At 39.0% G+C, this 25584-nt stretch overlaps 1 protein-coding gene across 2 annotated transcripts in view; it reads right to left on the bottom strand.

Annotated features, from left to right (window-relative positions):
- The window catches only part of TSPAN12 (tetraspanin 12), a 65903-nt gene that overhangs the window by 34586 nt on the left and 5733 nt on the right, over positions 1–25584 (bottom strand). For both annotated transcript variants that reach the window (XM_082662027.1, XM_082662028.1), the window contains 2 exons: positions 15401–15483; positions 13602–13737 (listed from right to left, as the gene is read on the bottom strand). In XM_082662027.1, coding sequence (XP_082518153.1) covers positions 13602–13737; positions 15401–15483 — 219 coding nt within the window. The remainder of the gene's footprint in view (positions 1–13601; positions 13738–15400; positions 15484–25584) is intronic.

Here is a 25584-nt window from a genome sequence, read left to right as displayed (position 1 = left end):
CCCAGAGGTCTCTTTCACTAGACCTTATTTGGAAATTTGAATGTCTCCTCCAATATTGCTCATAAAACCACACAGGCAGTCTGCTCAAATCAATGCGAGCTGGATTATTTTCCAACTTGGAGAATTCACTTCAGTCACAAAATTTTGAAGTTTAGAACTCTATGTTATGGGCAATTTCGTTCAAGGAGGGAGGCTTGGATTTAGTTTATTTGCTCAAGAAACACACGTTTGTATATATAATCAAGTACTGTGAGTATACAAAATTAAAAGTATATAAAAAGTATGTAAAAAATAAAGTATTCTTATAGGTATATATGTGTATGTGCAAATGTATGTATGTAAATTTATTATGTCAAAGGTATATATATACATTGTGTAAGTTATTCCCCAAAACATATTACAAAAATATCATTAGCTGTATGTTTGAAAAGAGAAAATGGAGCTAGGTACATTGAGAGGCAACAGAACACTAAGTTTTTCAGAGCACAGTTCCTGGATTCAGATCCCAGCTCTACCACTTCGTAGTTGGGCAAATCACTTAACCTTTCTGTGTCTCCGTGTCTTCATCTATAAAGTGGAGATAACAATCGTGGCAACGTTATAGTATAGTTGGGAGAATTTAATGATCCAATACACATAAAGCACATACAATAGTGGCTGGCACATAGTACATATTATATCACGGATGTTGGCAGTGGTGTTAGCAATACCTCACGATCCATCATCTATAGACCCCCCCACTACTGAACACAAATGCACACAAGTACATGTTCACACGGGTATTTACAAAACCTTTCTTGTCTTTGAATTAAAACACCTACATTCCCATCTCTGACCTTTTCAGTAGGAAAAAAAAAAAAAAGACTACCAGTAATATCAAAATTTTAAGGATGGCAAAAAAATTCCTTTTTCGCTCCTCCAAATAATGCCTAATTAAAGCCACAAATGCTGCTTTAACTACTATATCAAACTCCTTGACACTTTATCTCAGTAATTCCATCTCTTTTTATGTTTTGACCTTACATTAAATCAGTCAGATCAGCTTCTTTTGAAGTTAATAGTAAAATTAACTTTTGTTCTTATTCATCTTACAATTTTCATAATGAAATATAATGTCATATAGCCAATGAGTGCTTAACAGTTCATTAAATTGAACTTTCATAAAAACACTAATAAATGAAATAAGTATTACTTATGTACGTTAATAATTGATTTAATAAAATTTCAAAGAAAGTAATGTTTGTTTTGTACAAAATATTTCAAATAATTTTCACTTTGGGGAAAATAGATTTATTTAAAATTTTTCCTTTCTAACTTCCATCAATCTAATGAAAAGAAGAAAGCAATCTGCCCTAACAAAGCCAATCAATTTATTGAGAATATTAAACTTTATAAGCAGTTGAGAAGTATAGGAAAAGATACTTTCAATTACTAAGAGCTTTTTAATAGGAACTATGTTCTATTGATATAAAACTTATCCTCATCATATCCAGTTTTATGGATAGAGGACTCTGCGATATATACTATCTAAAGGAAACAAAAAATCCTATATCCAACCTACGATAAATAGACAAAACAGTTATTCTCCAAACTGTTTTCCTGTATAAATGCCAACTGGAAAAGAATTTTTACATTAACACAAAATTGTAATGTCTTCCACGAAACACTTATATATATAAATTTCTCTGTGTGAGCAAAGCAGATAATAAACCACATATCACAGAACCTCCTCAGTGAGAATATATTTCACTGGGTGAGAAGTAAAAAGTATAAACACTGTAAAAGTTATTTTAATCTGCTAGTCTCTTAATTCATAACTAAAAACTCAGATTGTTTTCTCATAAGTAACATTCAACATAATTTAAAACCACAAAAGTCAGATTTGCTTATCTCGGAACATTAATACCTCTCTGAGACTCACCTCTCCACAAATAAAAACTATTTCAAAATATAACATACTTTACTGGACATTTGAATATTTTAAAAACACGGTGCCTTTTGACTCCTACCTACGTGCTACATAACCAACTCTTTTAATAAACAAAAAGTTTGATGAAAGGCCTGCATTCACTAAATGATAAATGATAAACTCCAGTCTCTACCCTGTCAAATGCTAAACTCTGCAAGCTTTCAGTGCTAAGTATCTCTATGTCAGTTGTTTATTTTTCCTTTCCCAGTGATTGGAGGTTTAAAAATATTATATTACTTAAAGTTAGTAAATAAGAGAATTCCAGTGCCAAATATTTGTACAAGATAATGGAACGGCTGACATTCTGTTAAGAATCCACCGGGACTAAACTACTAACAGTCCAAGAGCACTTGTGCTTAGAACACACGTCCACACAAAGCCTCTGTTTTAGCCAAGTCTCAAAACGATGTCATAGCAGACACAGGCTTGGTACTTTCTGAAGGCCAACTATTCACCATGTTCTGTGTGTCTTTACAAAATTTTCCAAGAAAAGGCAGCATTAAATTTCCTTTCTTTTAAGAATTATAAATGAGATGAGTTCAGTCTAATTTAGAAAAAGCTAGAACTATAAACCAGTTTTTGAAGAAACAAAGTCTTGGCATTCCTGAGCCCATGCAGAAAGGTGAGCTAAAGTAAGAAAGTATCGGTATGCTGTGGTCCTTTGTTCATGCTTACATTTGAATAAATACATAGAAGAATCTTTGTAATAATGTATGTTAATTTACTCCCCTTTTCCATTTTATTTACACTGGTAATTTGTTGAGCTAGTTTCTCTATCGAAGATGTTGGTGAAGTTCAGATTAATAAGCGTTTGCTTCACACGCTGTTCAAACTCTGAGACAGAGAAACGTATTATGCCAAAATCAGAGGGACTTAGCCAGGGGCCACGGGTTCTCGGGGGCAGTGATGTATATTGTGACAGGTAACACATTAAGGGTAAGGCAATAAAGCAACTGGACACGCTAGACAGGTCACCATGTATATAGCTTCTGTTGCTTTGTAAGCCAGGTCAGCTAAAGTCTGCATGCTCGGCCCCATTGCAAAAGATTTACAGGGTGTTTCTGGTCTCGGAAGAGGTTGTTTCTATGTATTACGGGGCTATTCCTCAGAACGCAAGACAGGAGTCCCCATCACCAGAACCTGGGCAGGAAAGTACAGAGGAAGTATCCTAAGCAACACAGTTAAAGAACACCAGACTCAATTCTGATCCAACTCATGCCTCTCAGACGCAAACGCGGCCAGATACCTCACAAACACAAGAGGAGTGAGTCCATTACCACCGGCGTCTTTAGGACAACATCATTTACAAGACAACAGATTAGGAAATTGGAAATTTTAAAGAATTTTATTAGGTAGGAAGAGTGTTCATACTTTAATATCTGCAATAACTTTTGAATCATTCTGTATTTGTGAAAGTATCTTCTAAATCACTTTCTTTTGTTTTACCTTTATTTTCAGACAAGATATACATTTTAACTTACCTTTGTACATTCTCCAGAAAAACCTCAAACCTATTTGTTAAAAGAGTATTAAAGGGAAATGTTTCCATTAAATTTTATAAATCCACGAATAAGAGGTTCATTCTTTTTTTTCTTCTTGATAAATCTATTCCAGCAAAAACACTTTCTTCCTGAACCAAAAATATGTATTTTCTTTGTTAAAATAATAAAGTAGAAGAACACAAGCTGATCCACAGTCATGCTTAATGTTCAGGGAAAGAAAAGCATATGTGAATAATGATAAAATCACTAAATTGTCACCAAAGTTGCCCAAACATCAGTAATTCAGTCTAATTGGTAGAAGGAACAATTTGAATTAAATAGCATGAATTACAGATCAATTTTAGAGAAATGCATGCTTGTTACAACAAATATTTTAGCTATAAGAATATTGAAAATTGATAAGCAGATCCTTAAAGACCTGCTTTTATAAACAGATTAATGATGATTGGAAAGGAGCATATCCATTATCTGTAGGTAAGTGCTTCTAACATGCTTAAAAAGTTTGTTCTCAAACAAGTTAAGCAGTTCTACAACAATCCTCTGCTACTAGTCAATTGTTTATGGAACGTTTTTTTCCCCTGAGCCTGGGAAATTGTGGCAGCATTCCAAAGAACTACTGTTCAAACCATTCCACAAGAGCCCTTGGCTGGCTGGTCTCCCTAAGGGCATCCTAGCCCCACACCCAGTTTCCTGGTGCCTACTTTAGCTTACTAACTATAATTTTGCTATTAAACCTGAATTAAATACATCCAGATTAATAAAATGTTGTTTACAATGTACATCTGGGAAAAAAATTCTAAAGCATTAGCTAGACCGTCCCACCTGGAAACCTTTATTCCTTCATCAGTAAAGGCACATTGTTAGAATAAAATACGTCTTCCATTCTCTCTTCCATCATTAAAAAGGGTTCTCTAAATGTGAAGGCCCCTTAGCCCAGAGTGGCAGGACCAGGTAGCTATCTTCTCCCAGGTAAATGAGAAAAAGGCCCCGAGGAAAGCAAGAACAGACACTGCTTCCTGGGTTATGTAGCAAAAGAGATATCCCATCACTCTGCAGCTCCCAAAACTTCACACTGCAGAGCATGTGCACAAGATATATTCAAGACATCTCCATAATTTGGCCCTAGGTCACACAGCCAAGTCTCAGCCTTGTAAGACTGGCACACGTCTATCCAATGACCTACACATGCCCTTTGCCAAGCACTCCATGAGCTTCTGAGTCTTTTCACAACTGCTCCCTCCACTAGCCTTTCAATTCCTCAAAGTCCCTTGCTTCCCCTGCAGAGGCCCTTCTCCCACCTCTGCCCATGAATCACCAGCCTCCCAAATTCTGCCCTCCCCCTCAGATCTCAGTTCAAATGATTCCTCATGTCCTTTTATTAAATGCTCTTGGTAGAACAAGGCTATCTATTGTTCCTTACAGTTCTTTTAAACTACTTTAATAACACAAAAGAGAACTTTTAGAATTAAAATATTTTAATTACAAAAGGCAAACTTCTCCAAGTCTTGTCAAAAGTTATCAGTCTGTGTCTTCAACTCGGCTGTGTAAACCCTGCACAGAACCTGAAAATTTATAATATTTTAAATGCTTGTTTCCTAGAAGAGGCACTGAAAAGATTCATATTTTTACTTAACTAGCAACAATTCTTACATTGGCACGTATCATCTAATAAAATTCCAACTTTCTTAAAGATGTTCCTAAAATGTCTTCATAGTTGTAACCATATTGCGGAAACTTGTAGTTTCCAAATTTTAAAGATTTAAAACTAAAATAATGGTAATCTAAAAAAAGTTCAGGGATAATCACTTATTTCCGAATAATTCAAATGTAGTGCTTAAGAGGAATACTAAGTGATACAACTACAGTGTTTATACATTTTAAATAAAATTTAAATTAGTGTTTCTGTCATGTGAGCTGAGAAGATTCATCTTAATCTGAGCACATAATTGGAGCCTGTAATAACCCTTTAACTGAATAAAGGGGGAAATGGGGACTTCCCTGTTGGTCCAGTGGTTAAGACTCCATGCTTCCACTGCAGGGGGCACAGGTCCGATCCCTGGTCAGGGAACTAAGATCCCACATGCCACGCAGCGAGGCCAAAAAAAAAAAAAAAAATCCCTGCTATGAATAAAGGGGGAAATACATGGATCACAATTCTGAAAAAGTAGGTGTTTTTAACTTAGGAAATTTCATGAAAAAAACCTTTAATTCATAAGCTATTATTTAGTCATCAAATTCATCAGATATTGCATATTAAGTAAATATTCAACATCATTTTTCTATACAAGTTTTCTGAAAGCTACTTTCCTCATTATAGCTTAAGCAACTTAATTCTCTCGTCTTTTACGTGTCATTTGCTTGTCTATTGATTTAACTCTGTTTCCTGAGTCATCTAGACACTGATATGATTTTGAATGAATAGCTACTGTTTTACCTTGGCCAAAGGAAGTCAATAGATGTTGGACCCAGATGTGAAAGCAAAAACTCTACACAATTGCTGAATTAACCTCAAGGTAGCATTTGCTGAACCTGTAACCAGCATCCACAGCAGAATCACCCCTTCAGAGCACGTGCTGCCTGAGAAATATCTGTCACTGAACTCTGAACAGACTAGGGATATTCACCAAATCAATGGGTATAGATTTATATGGCTTATATTTAACCAAAGCTATCGCAAATGTATATAATAAGAAACAGTATATAACAAAGCTTAAAATGCGTACCATGACAGAGTATACCTAAATTATACCAAAGTCAGAAATACAAAACCTTGAGCCATTCATACTTCAAACCCTAAAGTAAGCAAAAAGTCCAAAGAACACTCAAGATCCTGTCACAAAGACCCACCACTAAGGGCATGAATATCATGACATTTCCTTTCAGAGACGTCTGCTTGTGTGCTTTTCTGGGGTATAATTAGAGACAGTCAAACCAACATCACTGAAGAAACAGAAAGGTTAATGGAACTCTGTCCTGGGCTTTGTGTGCATACAAAACCGAAATGTGCAAGCTGAGCCTCCGGATGCAGAAATGCCTACGTCATCTTCAGTTTCCTCTGCTTGAAATTTTTGTGAGTTTAACAACTAAATTTTAAAGCTATAGCTCTAAAAGAATTCTAGTTAACATGTCAAAATAAAACGCATATATTGAAGGGATATGTTTCTATTAGATGAAAAACGCATACATATTGAGTAATACCCCGTTTCCTCATGTCAAGTAATACAAACATTACTATCATGTGCAAAAATTCTATCTCAGCAAAGTCTGCTGAATTCAGCTGCCTTCCACTCAGTCCTCAAACTCTAGTCTTAGTCTAGACCCCATGCATGGCTTCCAAAGACTAGGGTATAACCACTAACCAGCCTACCCAATGCCTCCAGCCCTTAATGTTATCATTTCATTAAATGCTGGAAACACCCATTGACTCTCTATAGTCCAAGGGATAACATCAGACTCTCCTACAAAGACCTTCATGGTTGGACTACTTCATGCACTTTTCACTGACACCATAGTTACACGGAACTTCTAAGTTTTGCCTAAACTTGCCATGTTCTTTCACTCTTCTGTATCTTTGCACATACTCTTCATGTGGCTTCCCTCCTCCACCAGAAAACTCTTACACATTTTCAACATCCAGCTCAAATAAAGACTCTCCTGCCCAACCTACTGGAAATCTCCAACCGCTCCTTGTTCAGGGTTCCCACATTAATTTATTTATAACCTTAATACTGTATCGTGTTGTGATATTTTCTTTGCAGTCGCCCATTTCATCTTTGTATCTCATGTTTATCACAGACTGAGTACTCAGTATATGTTTACAGAGGGAAAAAGGAAAGAGAGGGGAAGGACAGAGGGCAGAAAGGGAAAGAGAAGTTGTTTGATTCTTGGACAGGATAAGGGAGAAATATGGTCGAATTTTTAGAGTTCCTTCCTTAATAAGGACATTAAAAGATTATATTTTTAAAAACGGAATGACTACTGAATACCTTGGATTACAGATGAAGCATATTTAAGTTTTATAGAAATAGTGCCATTAATTAATTAAATGTATTCCAGTCACTGGGCGTTGGAATGAAACACATATAGACTTGTATAAGTTGAATCTGAATGCTAATGAAAGCAGCTAGCAGGTGTGTATCTTCAGGCATCCTACTTCCCCTCAGGTGTAAAATAAGTCTAACCATATAAAGTTGCTATAAGTATTTTCTGAGAAAACAGAGTGAAACTCTGGGTAGATGCTGAACGTGCAATCAATGATATGATGGACTTTGATTTAGAAATAAAGGTGCTAGGCTATCAACCAAAACTATAAATAGCAAATAATAAAGATATTTAACTTAATAATTTAATTTTAACTTAATGGGTTATAAGGAGCTGTATAATTATTAAATGTATAACTAGTTAAAAGAAAGACTTAAACAGAGTCAGTAGAAAATTAACTACTATTTAAAGATATTCCTGTTTTGCATTATGATTTTAAATAACAGAAAACTGAGGATGGTTAATTTCTCCATGGCCATTAAAAACGTACTTGATTTCTCTTAAGAGAATCATTTCAAATCTGATTCAACCACTGGATATTTTAAGAAAGCTTTAAAAGTGCTTCCACACAATCACTAGCTATGTGCAAATTCTCTGGGATAATAAAAGTGGAAAAAAAAGAAAAGAAAACCTTCCCTTTTAAATACAAGGTACTGATCTTAAACATGTAAGGCGCAGGCAACTTAATTTCTGACGAGTGCCTGACAAGTTGTGGTTTGCTGGCAGCCGAGCATATATTAGCATCACTCTCTGACAAATGACGATCTCCTGACGGTGACGTTCAGCTGTTGTCGATATTGTAAACATGTCTGTTCAATCTGTTTACATTCCCCCTGAGCTGGCACTGCCTTCCTAATGCCTCTGTTAATAGCAAGGTAGAACTGCAATAACAAATGAATTTCATTTAGTCTACAGCTAAAAGCCTTGGGAAGTACCCATCTAAAGCTTGAAACCAATTTCCATTTAGCTTTAATTTCTCTTGTAAAGAGAAAAGGAATTTCTGTTACCAAAATTACTTTGAAAGTCATGGCACATTCAAGCTTATCTTCCTATTCATTTTGGCTTGTTTTCCCAATATAATTAGAATTTAATTACTTGTAATATCCTCCTATATGTATATAAAAGTTGCTGTTCTGTGACAGTTTCATATTTATTAAGAACAAATCTGGTTAGAGCAGGGTTGCCAAATTCAGCAAGTAAAAATACAAGATGCTCATTTAAATCTGAGTTTCAGATAAAAAATAATGTTTTAGTAGATGCATGGGACATTATGCATGGGACATATTGCATGGGACAAACTTATACGAAACTATTATTTGTCGTCTATCTGAAATACAAGTTTTATTGGATGTCCTGTAGTTTATTTAGGAAACTTAAATTAGGGTGTTTTAGCAATCTGCATCTATAATTCAATAAAAGGGTCGACTTCATGACCAAGGTTCACCAGAAATGTTTTCCTACAGGTGGTCTCTTAGCCTGCAGTTGTTTTGTTGGAGGGGTGAGCGTGGGAAGGCAGGTCAGTTATAAAGATCTGTTTTGAGCCTCTCTCACTTTTTCTTGATCAGTCTGATGAATAATGGCATTTTGACTTTTGCTTAAACAGCACCATAGCCCAGTTGCCAGACCTTTTCTTAGTAATCATTCAAGAGCTGTGGCAGCTCTCAGAGATACTGGTGGTCTTTTTTTTTTTTTTTTTTTTTAAAAAAAGCTTTCTTCTCTAATCTGGTTTACAGGTCTTAAAAGTGAAGCGCGATTTTGAGTACAAGGAAATGGACAAGTTGGATTGAATGCACTGGGCTTATTTAAACATTTGTATCCAAAATTAAGGAACCTCCTAATTAAAAAAAAAAATTAGGATAAAAAGCTAAAGGATAAGAAGCCCGCATACCACAAAAAAAAAAGCTAAAGGACATAAAGGAAGAAATCATGTGAGTTTCGTTGCAAACATTTGCCAAAGACCTGACATCCTGTCATATCCTGCGTTAGTGCTCACCCCTTTAACAGGCCACTGTTGTCAAAACCTATGTAACAGCCAGGCTCCTCCCTTAAAATCTCACCCTCTTCACTGCCTTCCAGACACCATCCTCCCTATCTGATGTGCTGGCCACTTCGACTCACACTGTTCTAATTTCCTGTCTACTACTCGATTTCATAAAAAGTTATTAAAGCAATAGGCAAGATGAATGGTTCATATTATCAAGTTGTTTGTAGTCCGGCAGTTTGGGCTGGTTATAAAAAAAGGGAAATTTATAATAGGAGAAATGCACTGGACTTCAAAAGTTGAGACGTGTCTGTTGGAGACATCGGTAAAGGCCCAATGAGAATGGGCTTGGCAGTCAGAAACACAGAGGTCTGAATCAAAGCTTTACCTGCTAGTGCTGAGTGACCTTGGACATATTACTGAACCTCTCTGAACCTCATTTGTAATCATCTCTCTTAGATGATTGTTGTTGAGTTTAAAATGAAAGATCATAGGGAAAATGTTTTATACAATGTGAGATGCCTAATCCTTAAGATATACTAAGTATTAATAATTAAATAACACTAAGATACTTAAGCATTTAAGAAAAGGCAGCAATTACAGAGTAAAATAGTGAAGTTGTTGCAAACATGTTGTTCGAACTAGACTGTGATGATCTGAATACCATATACTCCATTTACTAGCTATGCAAACAGGCAAATCACTGAGCCAACCTGTGCTTCCTTTCCTCATCTATATTATGGGAATAATTATAGTATCTATCTCAAAATTGATTAATTAATGTAAAGCCCTTCATATAAAAATTTCATTTAAACCTCTACGAGTCTGAAAGCATTACAGTTTGTCAACACATGAGAAATGTTAACTACTTTGATTATCATCATCATCTTTGTCATTATTACAATTTCAGGAGGTAGTATTTCAGGCAAATTGTAATGGGCTGGTAGTACTGAAACAAAAGCATTAAGAAGAAATTCCCAGCTAAGGGACAGCAGGAGTAAGAGCAGGAAAGAACAGTCAGAAAATGAAGTAGGTAAGAAAGCTAAAAATGGCAGATGAAGGTTTGATTGCAGAAGAGCTTGACACAAGATTGAAGTGTCTCTAAACACTTCATTACCCAACCAGAAGTCTTTCAAGGTTTTGGAACAGAGGAGTAATGTGATCGCTGCTGCATTGTATTAACCGGCAGCACTGGTTTGGGGTAAATTAGGAGACAACAGAGGCAGGAAGTTTAGTTAGGGGGCTCTGCACTGTTTCAGCAAGAAGTCAGGAGAGGGACCTCTCTGGTGGCACAATGGTTAAGAATCCGCCTGCCAGTGCCGGGGACACGGGTTCAATCCCTGGTCCAGGAAGATCCCACATGCCGCAGAGCAACTAAGCCCGTGTGTAACAACTACTGAGCCTGCGCTCTGGAGCCCGCGAGCCATAACTTCTGAAGCCCGCGCACCTAGAGCCCGTGCTCCGCAACAAGAGAAGCCACCGCGATGAGAACCTTGCGCACTGCAATGAAGAGTAGCCCCCGCTCACGGCAACTAGAGAAACCCTGTGCGCAGCAACGAAGACTCAACGTAGCCAAAAATTTAAAGATAAGTAAAATAAATTAAGGAAAAAAAAAAAAAAGTCAGGAGAGCCTGAACCTGGGCATTCCAAATAAGAAAAGAAGGGACGGGATCCCGAGATTGTAAAACTAGAACTTACAGGATTTGACAACTGTTTAGAGAAGGAGGCTATGGAAAGAAAGGCAGAGAAAAAACTGCCTGAGAAGCAGATCAGATGCAGATCAGTTACGAGCAACAGGTAATTGGGAGCTGAGACCACAAATCATTCTTCAAGCAAAGGAAGGCTGTGCTGGGTTTAGACAGAGTAACATCTAGGAACTTGCTAAGAGGAGACAGGCAGCCCAATGGGAATGGGGAACAAACTGCCACAGAGAGTCAACGAGAAGGAAAACCAAGAGCTGACGGCAGCCAGGGACACGTGGAACAGCGATGCACCAAAAGCTGCTTTGCGGAAAAGAGTACATCCACCAAAAGGGGCGGGATGGGATAAAGCAGTATCCATCTATGCCAGTCATTCTCCTGGAGGAGAGGCTGACCCCTTGGGACGGAGCTTGGAGCTCTTCTCTAGCCTCAGTACTCAGAGTAAATCTTATTAGAGGTCTTGTCAGACAGTAGTGAAATTGCCTATCCACGGTGTATACACTGGTCTGATGGCAAAGGCTAATAGTGCCTATATTCTCCATAAATGTTTGAAGAATGAATGAATGAACAAGTTTCTGGCCCTTAGAACCTCAGTCCTCCATGTCACCTGTGCAGCATAAGGTTCTTTCCAACATCACAAACTAGCTCCCATGCACAAGTCTCTATGACTCATCCTGCCCCAAGGAGAGCCCAAATTACCTCGTTATTTGTCAAATTGTTTTACTTGCACTCAAGCAATCTAATGGAATGCGTAAATGGTTTTCAAAATATGTTCCTAAAAGTCTTTGAAGTTCCATGAAATACGCTATGCTACCCCACCCCACCTCCACAGTCCAGGGACCATCCAGAATCATACCAGTTGGGAGGAGGAAGAACAGCAGCTATATTTAAATTGGTTGTATACATAGGACATTGTTGTAAGATTGTGGTTTTAAAAAAGGATTCTGAGATTTTTTTTTTGAGTTTCAATACCTTATCCATCCCTTAAACTGTAAGTCTCATATAAAGTAAGTACTTTAGTTTGTTTAAATTATTGTCCAAATTTCTTGAATTGCAACATAGGTTCCAAACCCTTCCACCTCCTCTCCCCTGAGAGAAGAAAATTAATGACATATTATAAATAAAATACAGCCAAAAACATTGTATACCAAAGTGAACAGAAGTAAGGCAATGGGCATGTCCCCTTTCTCTGCAGCATTTTCTGTTTTCCAATCATGGACCTAAAGAGTTATCCTCCACGAAGCCAAGTAATACATTAACACAGGTTGTTCTTGTGAAATGCAAAGCTTTAGTTCAGCTTCACACTAAGAGTCTGTTTTAATGGGCTTGGGACGGGAGCTAGTCAAGCCCTGGCGTGCAGGAGCTGTCTCCTGAGAGCCAATCTGTACTCATCTCTCCCCAGCTCTGCATTCAGTAATGGCAAGTTGGTAGCCTGAAATCGACCATGCTGGGAGTATTTACATCACAGAAATCTTCAAATGCTACAGATCAGGGCTTTTTTTCTGCTCAGATATCCAGCTTATCAGCACACCATAAAAACACCTTTTTTTAAGTTCCCTACAAGAAATGAGTGCACAGATACCATTGAGAACTATGGCAAAGAAAGGAATATACTCAATGAATTACTTTTTAGGAATCTGATATGTCTGCAATTACATGTTAGCAGCCTCAACCCCCTGGGGCCGTTAACATATAATATTTTATACAATCAATGAGCTTCAAAACTCTATCTGTAAACTGTATTTTTAATTGACTCAAGTTTTTAATGTTAAAACAGGGTTTGCTAATTTTTGAATTAAAGGCATAATCATAGATTTTGGAATCATAGAGCTTGAGTGCTGAAGGGAATTTAAGAAGTAATCTAGTCCAACTGTTCCAGAATTTTTTAAAAAACAAAACACTAAAACTATAGAAACTGAGACTCATATCCACTAACCTATGTAAAGGCAGTGCCGGGATTATGATGTCTGTTTGCTACCTCACCACCTGAATTTCCACATGGGTTTAAGTGGTGGGTTTGCTTAAAACAAGAAAAGAGAGAAAGAAAGAGAGTTCCATTATGACGTCTCAGTTCTAGTCCCGAGGGGGCTGTTGGAGTGGTAATAAGGTCCGTGACACTAGAAAAAATTCGTACTTTCAGATGAAAATGTCAACACATGGCCTGAGTGAAATAATTAAATAGTGTACATATTTCCGCACCTCATCTTCTGAGTAAAGCAAATACTTGTACTGAAATCGTCTCTCATGGAAAGAACACTTCCCTTCTCACAGGATGTTGAACAATGAGCACAGATTAGGGAACCGCTATCACAGTTCCCTAAGCATGTAATCTTGTGCACTGATGAACCAATTATACATTACTGGTTGGTCTTTTTAACCACAATAAAGAATAGATATAAACACCGTACCCATGCAAGAAGCAAGAGATTTCTTTTTACTGTTCCACAGTATCCTAACATCCCCACGATGATCAGGAAACAGCAAACAGCAATCATGACCGGATGAACCACAGGAAAATAAGTCAAGATGACAGCCTCCTCTACCCTGAAAGAAGAACAATAATGTCATATTATAAATAAAATACAACCAAAATGCACCCAAGACATAGTACAAGACACAACTGACTTGTGTTAATAATCCTTTAAATCATCACGCCTCAAAGCTGAAGACTGGATTTCTATTTCAGAATCACTGAACAATCACCAATTTGCTTGCTTGTTTTATTTTTTGTCTTGTTTGGTTTAGTTTTTTATACAAGTGGTAGCCTTCCTACCTCAGCTCATTTAAAATATAAGATAGGGGTTGTCAGTAAAAAGTCGATCTAATATTAGCTTTGAAGCCTTAACCTGAGGAAACCACATGAGACTTTTCACTATTTCTTTTTTTGTTTATAAATTTATTTATTTATCTAGTTATTTATTTTTGGCTGCATTGGGTCTTTGTTGTTGCGCACGGGCTTTCTCTAGTTGCGGCGAGCAGGGACTACTCTTCGTTGCGGTGCACGGGCTTCTCATTTTGGTGGCTTCTCATTTTGGTGGCTTCTCTTGTTGTGGAGCACGGGCTCTAGGCGTGCGGGCTTCAGTAGTTGCGGCGCACAGGCTTAGTTGCTCCGTGGCATGTGGGATCTTCCTGGACCAGGGCTTGAACCCGTGCCCCTGCACTGGCAGGCAGATTCTTAACCACCGCACCACCAGGGAAACCCTTTTCAACATTTCTTAACTGAGAAGACTCTCCCTACTCTTCTCTGGTCTGGGACTCCATATGCAGTGTGCACTTTCTCCCCAACAAATGACCTTTCCCAAAGATGTGAAACACTGCTATGGAAGGGAAATTGGTCTGAATTAAAATGAAGGGAGGGAAATGCTTTCTGCTAAGACTGTGAAAAAATTATTAACTAGAGCCATAACAGTACGAGTAATAATTAAGATAACAAAAAACGACCGTTACAAAGTGCTTACTAAGCTCCATCGTGTTAAGGATTTTATAGAAATGTATCTCAGTTAATCCTTAGGAAAATTCAGAGTGGCATTTAATACAATCCCCATTCAGAAATGAAGAAACTGAGGCTCAGAGAAGTTAAGTAATTTGCCCCTTGAGATGTTAGTGGGTCAATCCTTGAAACTGGGTAAGAAAATGACCTTTGGGGTTTGGTTTTCATTAGCTCAGGAATATGAAGGCAAGAAGAAGTTGGCGATCATTTTCTTAAGGAAATGTAGCTGTGTCGTCCTTTATACACAAATATGACATGGCTGGCACACTGTCAGAAGGACAGGCAAGTGGTATTACCATAACCAGAAGTGTCCTCCAGAACCAGTGGCACACCTTAATGATATGCTGGAAACTGCAAGTGTTGCCATGGGCAGGAAAAACTGTCCAAACGATCGTGGATGAGCACTACCGTCTAAACACCCTAGGGCAATGTTACTTAGAAACTAGTGTCTGAGGAAACCCTGATGAAAGAAATCAATCTTTTTTTTTTTTTTTTGCGGTACGCAGGCCTCTCACTGTTGTGGCCTCTCCCGTTGCGGAGCACAGGCTCCGGACGCGCAGGCTCAGCGGCCACGGCTCACGGGCCCAGCCGCTCCACGGTATGTGGGATTTTCCCAGACCGGGGCACGAACCCGTGTTCCCTGCATCGGCAGGTGGACTCTCAACTGCTGCGCCACCAGGGAAGCCCTAGAAATCAATCATTAATCATAAAGCCTACCTTGTTTCTGCAGTTAAAGTCAGAACATTATTTAGGTAGTCCCTCATCCAAGCGGAAACTGCCAACACGCTGATGGACATTAACTGGGGGGGAAAAAAAATACAAACTGGTGACGAAGGATTTATGCACCATGCTCTGCAGGACTCATAATAAAAAATTAAGGATTTTATTTACATAATCATTATGTTTTTTCCTAATTACCATTTACCACCTGTTGAAATTTACTGTTACTATAAATATCTGCCATTCTGTTTTGTAATCATGTCATAGCTACTAAATAGAATGTCACTAAACAGTATACAGATAGCGGAACTATTAGATACGGTAGTTCAGGACAGGAATTGTACAGAACAACTAAATTATCCAATATACAACATAAGCCTAAAACACGTCATATGTAAAAGCAAGGGAGCAATCAAACACTACTGATGTTGTCCAGAAACGTCACAGGAGCTAACTTCAAAGGACTTCCATTGGCTAAAGTTAGACAATTTGAGCATGAAAATAATAGTCATCATAATAATAATAAATGCAACGGTTTAAAACATCCAATATGCTAAAATCTATGAATTCACAATAATCGTTAAACAAAACTCATTAGCCAGCTTTGGAGGATGTTGGATATTCAACTCATTATTCAGAAAACTGATAAGAATCCAATATTTATCCAATCTTTCCTATACGAACTAAAGAAAAGAACCAAAGACTTAATGAAAGTTTTTAATGGAAGAATGTCTGCTAATAAGTACAGAAAGCATGACAGAATGTCACTATTGGATAATCTTTTCTGAAATAATGGCTCTCTTGGCAAAGATCTTCAACGACTGCCAAAATTATCAAGTCAGTGGCTCTCAGTCCCGTCTGTACATCAGAATCAACCAGGACTCTTAAAAAAATTACTGAGCCCAGATCCACCCTGAATCAATTCTTGGAAGTGGGGTCTGGGCATCAAAAGTGGATAAAGGCTCCACAGATATTCTAATGGGTAGTAAGGGCTGAGAACTACTGCATTAAGTGTGAAAGGCTGATGGGGACTTTTAGAATGGAGAGATAAGGTTGACATAAAATACCAGATGCCCTGATCAATCTTAGTATCATAAAAAGAGGCAACTGGATATAATAATGTCCCCAATATGATGCAATCAGAAGTACTCAGAGATACCTTTGAGGTTAATTTAACCAAAAAGTCAAACCTGAATCTAATCAAGCCTCCAGCTCTATCAGTTTATAGGAAATACAGGGAACAGATTTAAACTTGTTAAATGTCACCATGCGGATGCAATCAACAAAATCAAGAATATAAGAAATTTTACAGAACAAATGATCTGGTTTCTTCAATTTAAAAAGCTGGCAGGTGGAACAAAAAGAAGGAAGGAGAAACTGTTATAAATTAAAAGAGATTTCAGAGATTGTCCAAGGCAATGTCAGGATCTTGGTTTGGATCCTGATTTAAATGAACCAACCACAAAAAGCCATTTATGAGAAGACTGGCGATATTGGATATTTGAAAATATTTACAATAGCCAGGTCATGGAAGCAGCCTAAATGCCCATTGACGGATGAATGGATAAAGAAGATGCGGTACATATATACAATGGAATATTACTCAGCCATAAAAAGGAACAAAAATGGGTCATTTGTAGAGATGTGGATGGACATAGAGACTGTCATACAGAGTGAAGTAAGTCAGAAAGAGAAAAACAAATATCATACATTAACGCATATATGTGGAATCTAGAAAAATGGTACAGATGAACCGGTTTGCAAGGCAGAAATAGAGACACAGATGTTGAGAACAAACATATGGACACCAAAGGGGGAAAGTGGAGGGGAGGGGCTGGTGGAATGAATTGGGAGATAGGGATTGACATATATACACTAATGTATAAAATAGATAACTAATAAGAACTTGCTGTATAAAAAAATAAATAAAATAAAAAATATTGACATCATAAAATAAATTATTGTTTATTATTTTAGATATGACAATAGTATTATTTTTTTTAAGAATCCTTACCTTTTACAGATACATGCTGAGTGGTTTAATAAACAATCCCGATGCATGGGGATTAAGTGAGAAGTGGAGGCTGTGTTGGTAACTGGGGATTAATTATACTGTGCTTTCTACTTCTGTATGTTTTTAATTGTCCATAATTTAAAAAAAAAGATTTTTTTTTTAAACAGCAACTATCTGGAACACATTCAGTCTTCCTGGGAGGCTTTTCTAAAAGCTGAATGTTAACTCTAAGTTCTGAAGGCCTTTCCTATTTTGATGGAAATTTTTCTCAAATTGCCTTATACTTATCTTCTTAAGTGCAGTATAATGAATTTCAGCTTGATTTGATTTTTAATAATTTCTGGCATCTTGATGAACATTGATTACCATTACGTCACAGGTTTTCTGTAAATGCTGAAATAATGAACGTACAAGATAGGAATGAGTCTTTACTGACTCAAGGAGTGGCTGTAAACATGCTTTCTGGATAAGGGCTCCTAGGTCAGCAGAGCACGTGGAGCTCCACCTGCCTGGAAAAGCAGCTAGTGAATTCACACATCCTTCATCCAGTTGCAAATACAGTAGATCCCCGCCTTATCCGAGGGGGATATTTTCCACGAACCCCACTGGAAGCCTGAAACCTTAGAGAGTACCAAACCCTATATATACTAATGTTTTTTTCTATAATAATGGGCGGGTAGCATCTACACCTTGGATACAGTGGACAAAGGGATGATTCACGTCCTGGGCCTGACAGTAGGAGATTTCATCACGCTTCTCAGAACTGCACACAATATAAAACTTACGACTTGTTGATTTCTGGAATTTTCCATTTTATATTTTTGGAACACTGTCGACCGTGGGTAACTGAAACTACAGAAAGTGAAACCGAGGACAAGGGGAACTACTGTATTTACTCAGCCCCAACCATCTGCCTTGTACTGTCTGTGCTAGAGTACAGACCCAACAATGCATAAAAGAAGCAAGATGTCAGCCTCTGTGGAGCTTCTTACAGAACACAAGGAATAAATACGTAAACCAGATAATGACAGACTGTAAAAAGTGACATGAAGCACGGAAAAGTGAAGTAACCTGTTCAAGGTCTTGCAGATTCAACGGCAGGGCTGGATTCAAATCCGGGCCTTCATCTTTAAGCTTCAGGGTTAGTCACTAAATGCCTTCCAAGTTTACAAACGAGCCTTATATTCCCCAAACAGCGAGGAGATGCACCTGCATAGCATGCAGGGTTCCTTAAAACAAGGGAGGGGTGGGGTTGCAGGGGGAGGTCCTCTGTAGGGGTCAGGCTCAGTCTGAATGTCTGAACTACTTTCTTTGCTGAATGAGGGCTCAGGGCTCAATGGCTTCAAACAGGTTAAGAACCCTGGGATCACAGTTCAGAGGAGAATTAGGCCACTTATAACTATCCTCATTCCTGTTGGGAATGAAGAACAGATTGTAAACCTCATAAAAGTTACCCAGCGGATCAGCCACAGTGTATTAAACATGCTTCCAACTTCTGTAAACTTGACGCTTTAACATCTGTTCTACATGCGTATGCTGGACACACCTTGGTCTGGACAAACTGATAATATGCCTGAGTCACCTTGCCTTGGCCACCTTCCACCTGCCCTTGTGAGAAGTCCTTCTTCAGGGCCCACAGTTTTCATTTTCAAATACAAACCAACCAATCCAGAGCCCACACTCCCAACCACCCCTTTAATGAGCTCTCTCATTCCAGGCCGCTCTACACATGCCCGAATCACCGCAAGGTCCAGATGCCAGACAACTAGGGACAGAGGCTGCTGAAATTATTCAAACTAGCCAAAACCTACTTATCCTGCCTTGCCAGTTCCTCCTTGAAGAAGCCCCAATGAAAGCACTTGCTCAGTCTCCCTCTCTCCCTGCCTCGCAATGGACCTCACCATGAGGAGACCTGTACTCTATCTCTTAGGATCTGTGAGTGTAACGGACTATCTTTTCAATGGCAGCTGTCTCCTGATCTGTCGATCTTACCAAACCTCAATAATCACAGTACCTATTACAACACACAGGGCTAGCAGGGGACCATGGACTGCTTGATTAAATCTGAGGCTAAGTGGCCTCCCTCTACTTGGCTATATGTGGGTCTTCAAATACCTTATATGTTTCAGGGGAACGGGAAAGTCTACTAATGTGCTATTTTATTTAATTACCTTAATTCTTTTGCAGTTATAAATAATTCTCCCCTCTCTTTATCATTCTTCGAAATAATAACCGATCTTGATTTCTCCATCCTTTAATTTCTCGCAGGCTGTTTAGCCAGTTTTCAATATCATAGCTCTAAGACAGCTATCAATAAATTATCAGATTCTTCATTTTGCATGATATAGTATCAGCGGTTGTCATTATATACACAGTACTTCCATTCATAACAAAAATGTCATTTTTTAAAACGGCATATTCCAAAACATTTCTAGTACTGTAGAACAGTTAAGAGCATGGGTTCTGAAGTTATTCTTTCTTTCAAAAAAATATGTATTGATCAGCTGCTCTTTGTCAGGTACTGTGCAATGTGCTAGAGATATATACTGATCAGCAATGACAGGCACCAGCTCAATTCTATGATGAAATTTACTAAGTGAAGAGATCACGTGTTAGTCAAGTGTTAGTCAACTCATCAGAGACACAAATGTGTAACTGCAAAATGTAATAAGTACTAGGAAGGAATAATACAAGTTGCTGTAAGAACTTTTGGGGGACTTCTCTGGTGGTCCAGTGGCTAAGACTCCATGCTCCCATTGCAGGGGGCCCAGGTTCTATCCCTGGTCAGGGAACTAGATCCCTTATGACGCAACTAAAAGATCCCACATGCCACAACGAAGATCCCACACGTGCCATGAAGACCCTGTGTGCTGCAACTAAGACCCAGCTCAGCCAAATAAGTAAATAAATTAAAAATATATATATATATTAAAAAAAAATCCTTTTGGGGTGACTGACCTATTCCATGGGGTCAAGGGGACTTCTCCAGACAGCTAAGATCTGAAAGATAATTATCAAGTTCATTAGGGAAAGGGAGGTTGAAAAGAACATTCCAGTCAGAAAGAACAGCAAAGGTCCTGGGGTGGAAGGCAGCATGATATGGGCAAGGAAGGGAAACCGGCAGGGAGCAAGAATGGAAAGCCAGGCAGGGGTCAGAGCACACGGTCTTAGAGGTCATCGTGAGGCATATGGTCTTGACCACAATGACCATAAGAAGCCATTGTATCAAAAAGTCTTGGTTTGGGCTTCCCTGGTAGCGCAGTGGTTGGGAGTCCGCCTGCCGATGCGGGGGACGCGGGTTCGTGCCCCGGTCCGGGAGGATCCCACATGCCGCGGAGCGACTGGGCCCGTGGGCCATGGCCGCTGAGCCTGCGCGTCCGGAGCCTGTGCTCCGCAGCGGGAGAGGCCGCAGCAGTGGGAGGCCCGCGTACCGCAAAAAAAAAAAAGCTTGGTTTGAATTTGAATTCCAGCTCTGCTCCTTTTCATCTATATGACTTCGGGTATGTCATTTAATCTTTCCTAAGCTTCAGTTTCCTCCTATATAAAATGTTATAATAGCAAGTTCAACTTCATAGAGCATTCACAGGATGAAAAAAGCGTAGGATTCTTACACATATTCCCTGTTACTATCTTATACATATTACCTATTCCTTTTGACTTCCGGCCTTTCACTTAACCTTTCTCAGTTTAGGAGACAACTCTTAAATCAGTTCATAGATGTGATCTTCGGATATTTGAAGGTCTAACAAATGGACGGGAAAGGCCGCTCTGGATAGAACTGTCTATTGGACTTCCATAGCCATTCTTATTTTTGACATCTCTAAAACTGAACTCATTTTCATTCTTCTCGAAACCTGTGTGTCCCTCCCACTGTTTTTCCTGTCTCGGTAAACGGTATAATCAATGCTTCAGTCACATCCACTGGCACCTTGGCAAGCAGCCTGAACCTCTCCCTCTTCCTCAGTCCTACATCTAATTGCTTTCAAGCCCAACGGATTGTTCCTGCAACACACCTGATAAATTCCTCCCCCTTTCCTGCCATTCTGGCTAGTTCAAGCCCTCAGTCTCTTGCCAGGCAATTACAATCACCTTATAATAGAACTCTCCAGCTCACAGATTCCACCTCAAATTCACCCTTCAGTTAGCTTTATAAAACACAGATCGAGCGATTCTGCTTATAAAGCTCTAATAGCTGCCCCTTGGGGCCCCTCCCCATCTCTCACTTCCACTTCCCCCAACTCTCTCTTAGAGAATAAGTTTAAACTCTACAGCAGGACACACAGGCCCTCTTCAGTCACCCTTTGACCTATCTCTTCAACTTATTTCCTGCCAACTCCTTCCCACACACATTCTGTCCTTGGATGAAAAAAGTCCTGCTTGTGCTTCTCTGATATGCACCACACAGACCTCCCAAACCTATGGCTTTGCCCATGCAGTTCCCTCTGCCTGGAATGCAATCCTGCCCCAGCCTTTCCATATCATGAGCAGAGCAACCTTATCCTTAAAGACCAGCTCAAACATCAGCTAGAATGTAAAGTTTTCCTCCCAGCTCCCTCCTTACCCAGAGTCAACACTCTTGTCTAGACTTCACAGAGCAGTTATCTACCGTCTCCTATTTTTACCCACCCATCTCATTCCACTAGAGGACACAGACCACTGCCTCTAGCCCCATCTCACAGTAGAGTACCAGGCCCAGTAGTAAGACCTGATACATATTAGATGAATGAATGAGAAAATAATTAAAGAAAGATGATTTCAACTTGCCAGATAAGCTAACTATTGGAGAACTTTAGCAAAATTAGGAGATGCTTTAAGTAGAACTGAGCTTTCTATCACTGGAAGTTTTCCAGTAGAGAGATGCTTGCTGAATTACATGATGAAAAATTTATATATCAGGTCAGAAGCTGGCTTAAGTGTTCTCAAAAGTCGTTTAAACTACAAATGTTGCATTCTACTTAGCCCCGCTGTTTTTTTCACTGTAGTCACCGAAGCCTTGTAGCTGTGCAGAGAACATCAGTAGAAATAAATAATATCAACACAAAGCTTTATCTCACAGTAAACAAGCAATTCTGAAAATACACTGCTTTTTATTATGACCTTATTTCCAGCCGCATTAAATGGCTGAGAAAGTTCAATTCTCAAAGAGTGATTTTACTTATTGTTGAGAAAATAATAACAGTAACAACAAATACAGTGCATGCTATAGCAAGGAACTAAGCTAAAATGAGACAAGGTCACTTCAATAACTAATCCTAATGCTATTAAATCCAGAAGGACAAATTATGCAACCAATTCAGGACTCCTTACAAATAATGGTATTTTCTACTAACTTTCCAAATTAAAATAAAATAATTCTTCAACTGTCATTCATGATGATTAAATTATTAGGACACTGTAGTTATCACATGTAACTAGGTTTATAGCTCCTTACATCTTCTCCAATATTGCAAAATATTATCTGTAGTTCAAGGAAATATTTAGAAAATAACACAAAGATTACTTTAGAGAAATATATTTAATATACTACTTGGCAGGACCTCTGCCACCTTCTGTCTTGCAAAAAACGTTCAGAAAATGCTAGCTCTCAACAAATATTTATAAAAATGAAATTTGCTGTGTTGCAGATATATTCTGGTTTTGCTTGAATTTAATCATGTAAAAAAAATAACAAGAATCAAGTTGTTTCCTATATCAGAATTTATTATGAAATGTATACCTATAGTTTCCAGGAAGTAAGGTTGCAGTCAAAAAATAGACATTTACATCCTTCAACTGTCTGGCATATATAATATATATTCTTATATAAGGTGACAGTAACACTAATCATTTCTGCTCAAGGCGGACAGATGTCTAAAGCCAGCCACCTAAACTTTTCTTTTTATGTCAAATCTGTTAGCAAAGAGCAGAATGTGGAAGAGAGACCAGGAACTTAGTTACATTTCTGTCTCTACAGAGAACTTGGACGAGTAATTCAAACTTTTAGAAACTCTTTTCGCTCATGATGAAAATGGAAAAATTGAACTAGATGCTTTTAAAATTCCCTTTTTTTCTTAAAAACAAAAGGATTCCAATTATTATTTATTAAAATGTAAAGGTAAATCAATGTTTTTTGGTTTTGTTTTTGTTTTTTTGCGGTACGCGGGCCTCTCACTGTCGTGGCCTCTCCCGTTGCGGAGCAACAGGCTCCGGACGCGCAGGCTCAGCAGCCATGGCTCACGGGCCCAGCCGCTCCGCGGCATGTAGGATCCTCCCGGACCGGGGCATGGACCCGTGTCCCCTGCATCGGCGGGCGGACTCTCAACCACTGCGCCACCAAGGAAGCCCGGTAAATCAATTTTTGATAATTTGGAGGCTAGCAGTCCAAGGCAAGTACTTCCCAGGAACATGTCTGTCTCAGTTCCCAAGCCTGCTCCCATCCACCTTTTAATCAGTTCATGCCTCAACCAGCTTCCCTTCTGGGGGTCTGGGGGGGAGCCGGGAGCAGCAGAAAAAAGCAAACAGATCAGACTATTTGCCTGAAAGCACGGGCACTGTAAATGATGGCTGAAACAAGTTCCGAAGATTCCTTGTGGGTATCATTTAAGCACGAACATCTACTAATTAAGGATGAATAAATCAATAGCACCTTGGAGCTGTGCTGACTAATAGTTTTTATAGATCATGTTGCCCTGCAGACAGGGTGACCATACATCCTGCTCTGACCAGGATGGTTCCACTTTAAGCCTCTGTTGTCCTGTCATCATTATTAATAGAGACAACCCCTTATAACTTCACTCTCAAAATTGTCCTGATTTCCACAATAAATGATCTGGTCACCCTATAGGCAATGCAGGCAAAAGAAGGGTGAAAGGCCTCATTCTACACCGTAGTTTCTGTGCAGCCCAATGGCCCAGCCTGTGACTGTTCTGAGTGGGGAACGATGCCTGAGGGGCCTGTGAGTCCAGTTGGCAGCAGGGCTGGGCCCCAAGGAAGCCTCCACGCCCTTCTCCTTCTCGAAATGCTTCCTTAAGAAGCATGCAGTGGCCTGTCTTTGCTCAGCTGAGCCAACCGCATTAAGAAAAGTGTATTAGCTTTGCCCCTGAGACTAAAGCTTATTGAATGTTTATTTTTAAAAAGCACTAACATTTCTCGAAGGGCTCTCCTTTATTCCTTAGGAAGAGTTAAAGTAAACTGGAATGCCTTTCATAGTACAAAATTGTGGGGGGGTGGAGAGCAACAATTCAAAAAGTAGTAGGGCTTCCCTGGTGGCGCAGTGGTTGAGAGTCTGCCTGCAGATGCAAGGGATGCAGGTTCGTGTCCCGGTCCGGGAAGATCCCACATGCCACGGAGCGGCTGGGCCCGTGAGCCATGGCCGCTGAGCCTGCACGTCCGGAGCCTGTGCTCCGCTACGGGATAGGCCACAATAGTGAGAGGCCTGCGTACTGCAAAAAAAAAAATAAAAAATAAATAAAAAAATAAAAAGTAGTATTTTAACATGAGTATATAAATGCTGTGTGAATGCAAATACCCACTTGCCCAGAATCTCTTTAGGGACTACGGGGGTCAGACACCTAAGGTTCACTATAGAAAACCGGAGAAAAACAAACAGAACATTGAGTCTTCTGTTTTCTTCATCTAGCTTGCATATATCCCAAAAGTGTGAACCAGATTTCCTGTCTGCTTTTTAGGCTTTCTTTTATAAGCTTCTTTTCGTATTTTGTCGAGGGTAGTTCCTCTCTCTTGCTACTCTTTGGTAATGGTAAGTGAAAGACAATGGCTCTTATCTGCTGGTGAGAAAAGAGAGTTTAAAACTACAGGTGGGATATTATACTTTTAGAAAATAATAAACAAACGTGATGAATGTTAAGTGTTCACCAATTTCAAGAATTTCCAAAAAGAACCATATGTATCCATTTTTCCAACAGCAGAAAATTATCATCTAAGAATGGCAAACACTCACATCATAAAGCCACAGAAGTTGTCTTTAAAATGGAGGAAAGCTTTCATTTATGAAATAGTATGGCATTTAAAAAGTAAAAGTGTGATACATTTGAAGTAAAAATAACCCATTTCCTTGCTCTATCGTGGCCAGAATGTGAATCATGGTCTCCAAAGAGCTCTCAGGGCAGTTTACTCACGTGCACTGTGTCTCATGTGCCTTTTCCCGTTACAAATCCACAAAACTCAT

Source organism: Grampus griseus (assembly GCF_964374135.1).
Source record: "Grampus griseus genome assembly, chromosome: 9".
In the NCBI taxonomy this organism is placed as follows: domain Eukaryota; kingdom Metazoa; phylum Chordata; class Mammalia; order Artiodactyla; family Delphinidae; genus Grampus; species Grampus griseus.
Note: the sequence above shows the minus strand (reverse complement) of the source record. Positions and strands in the feature narration are given on the sequence as shown.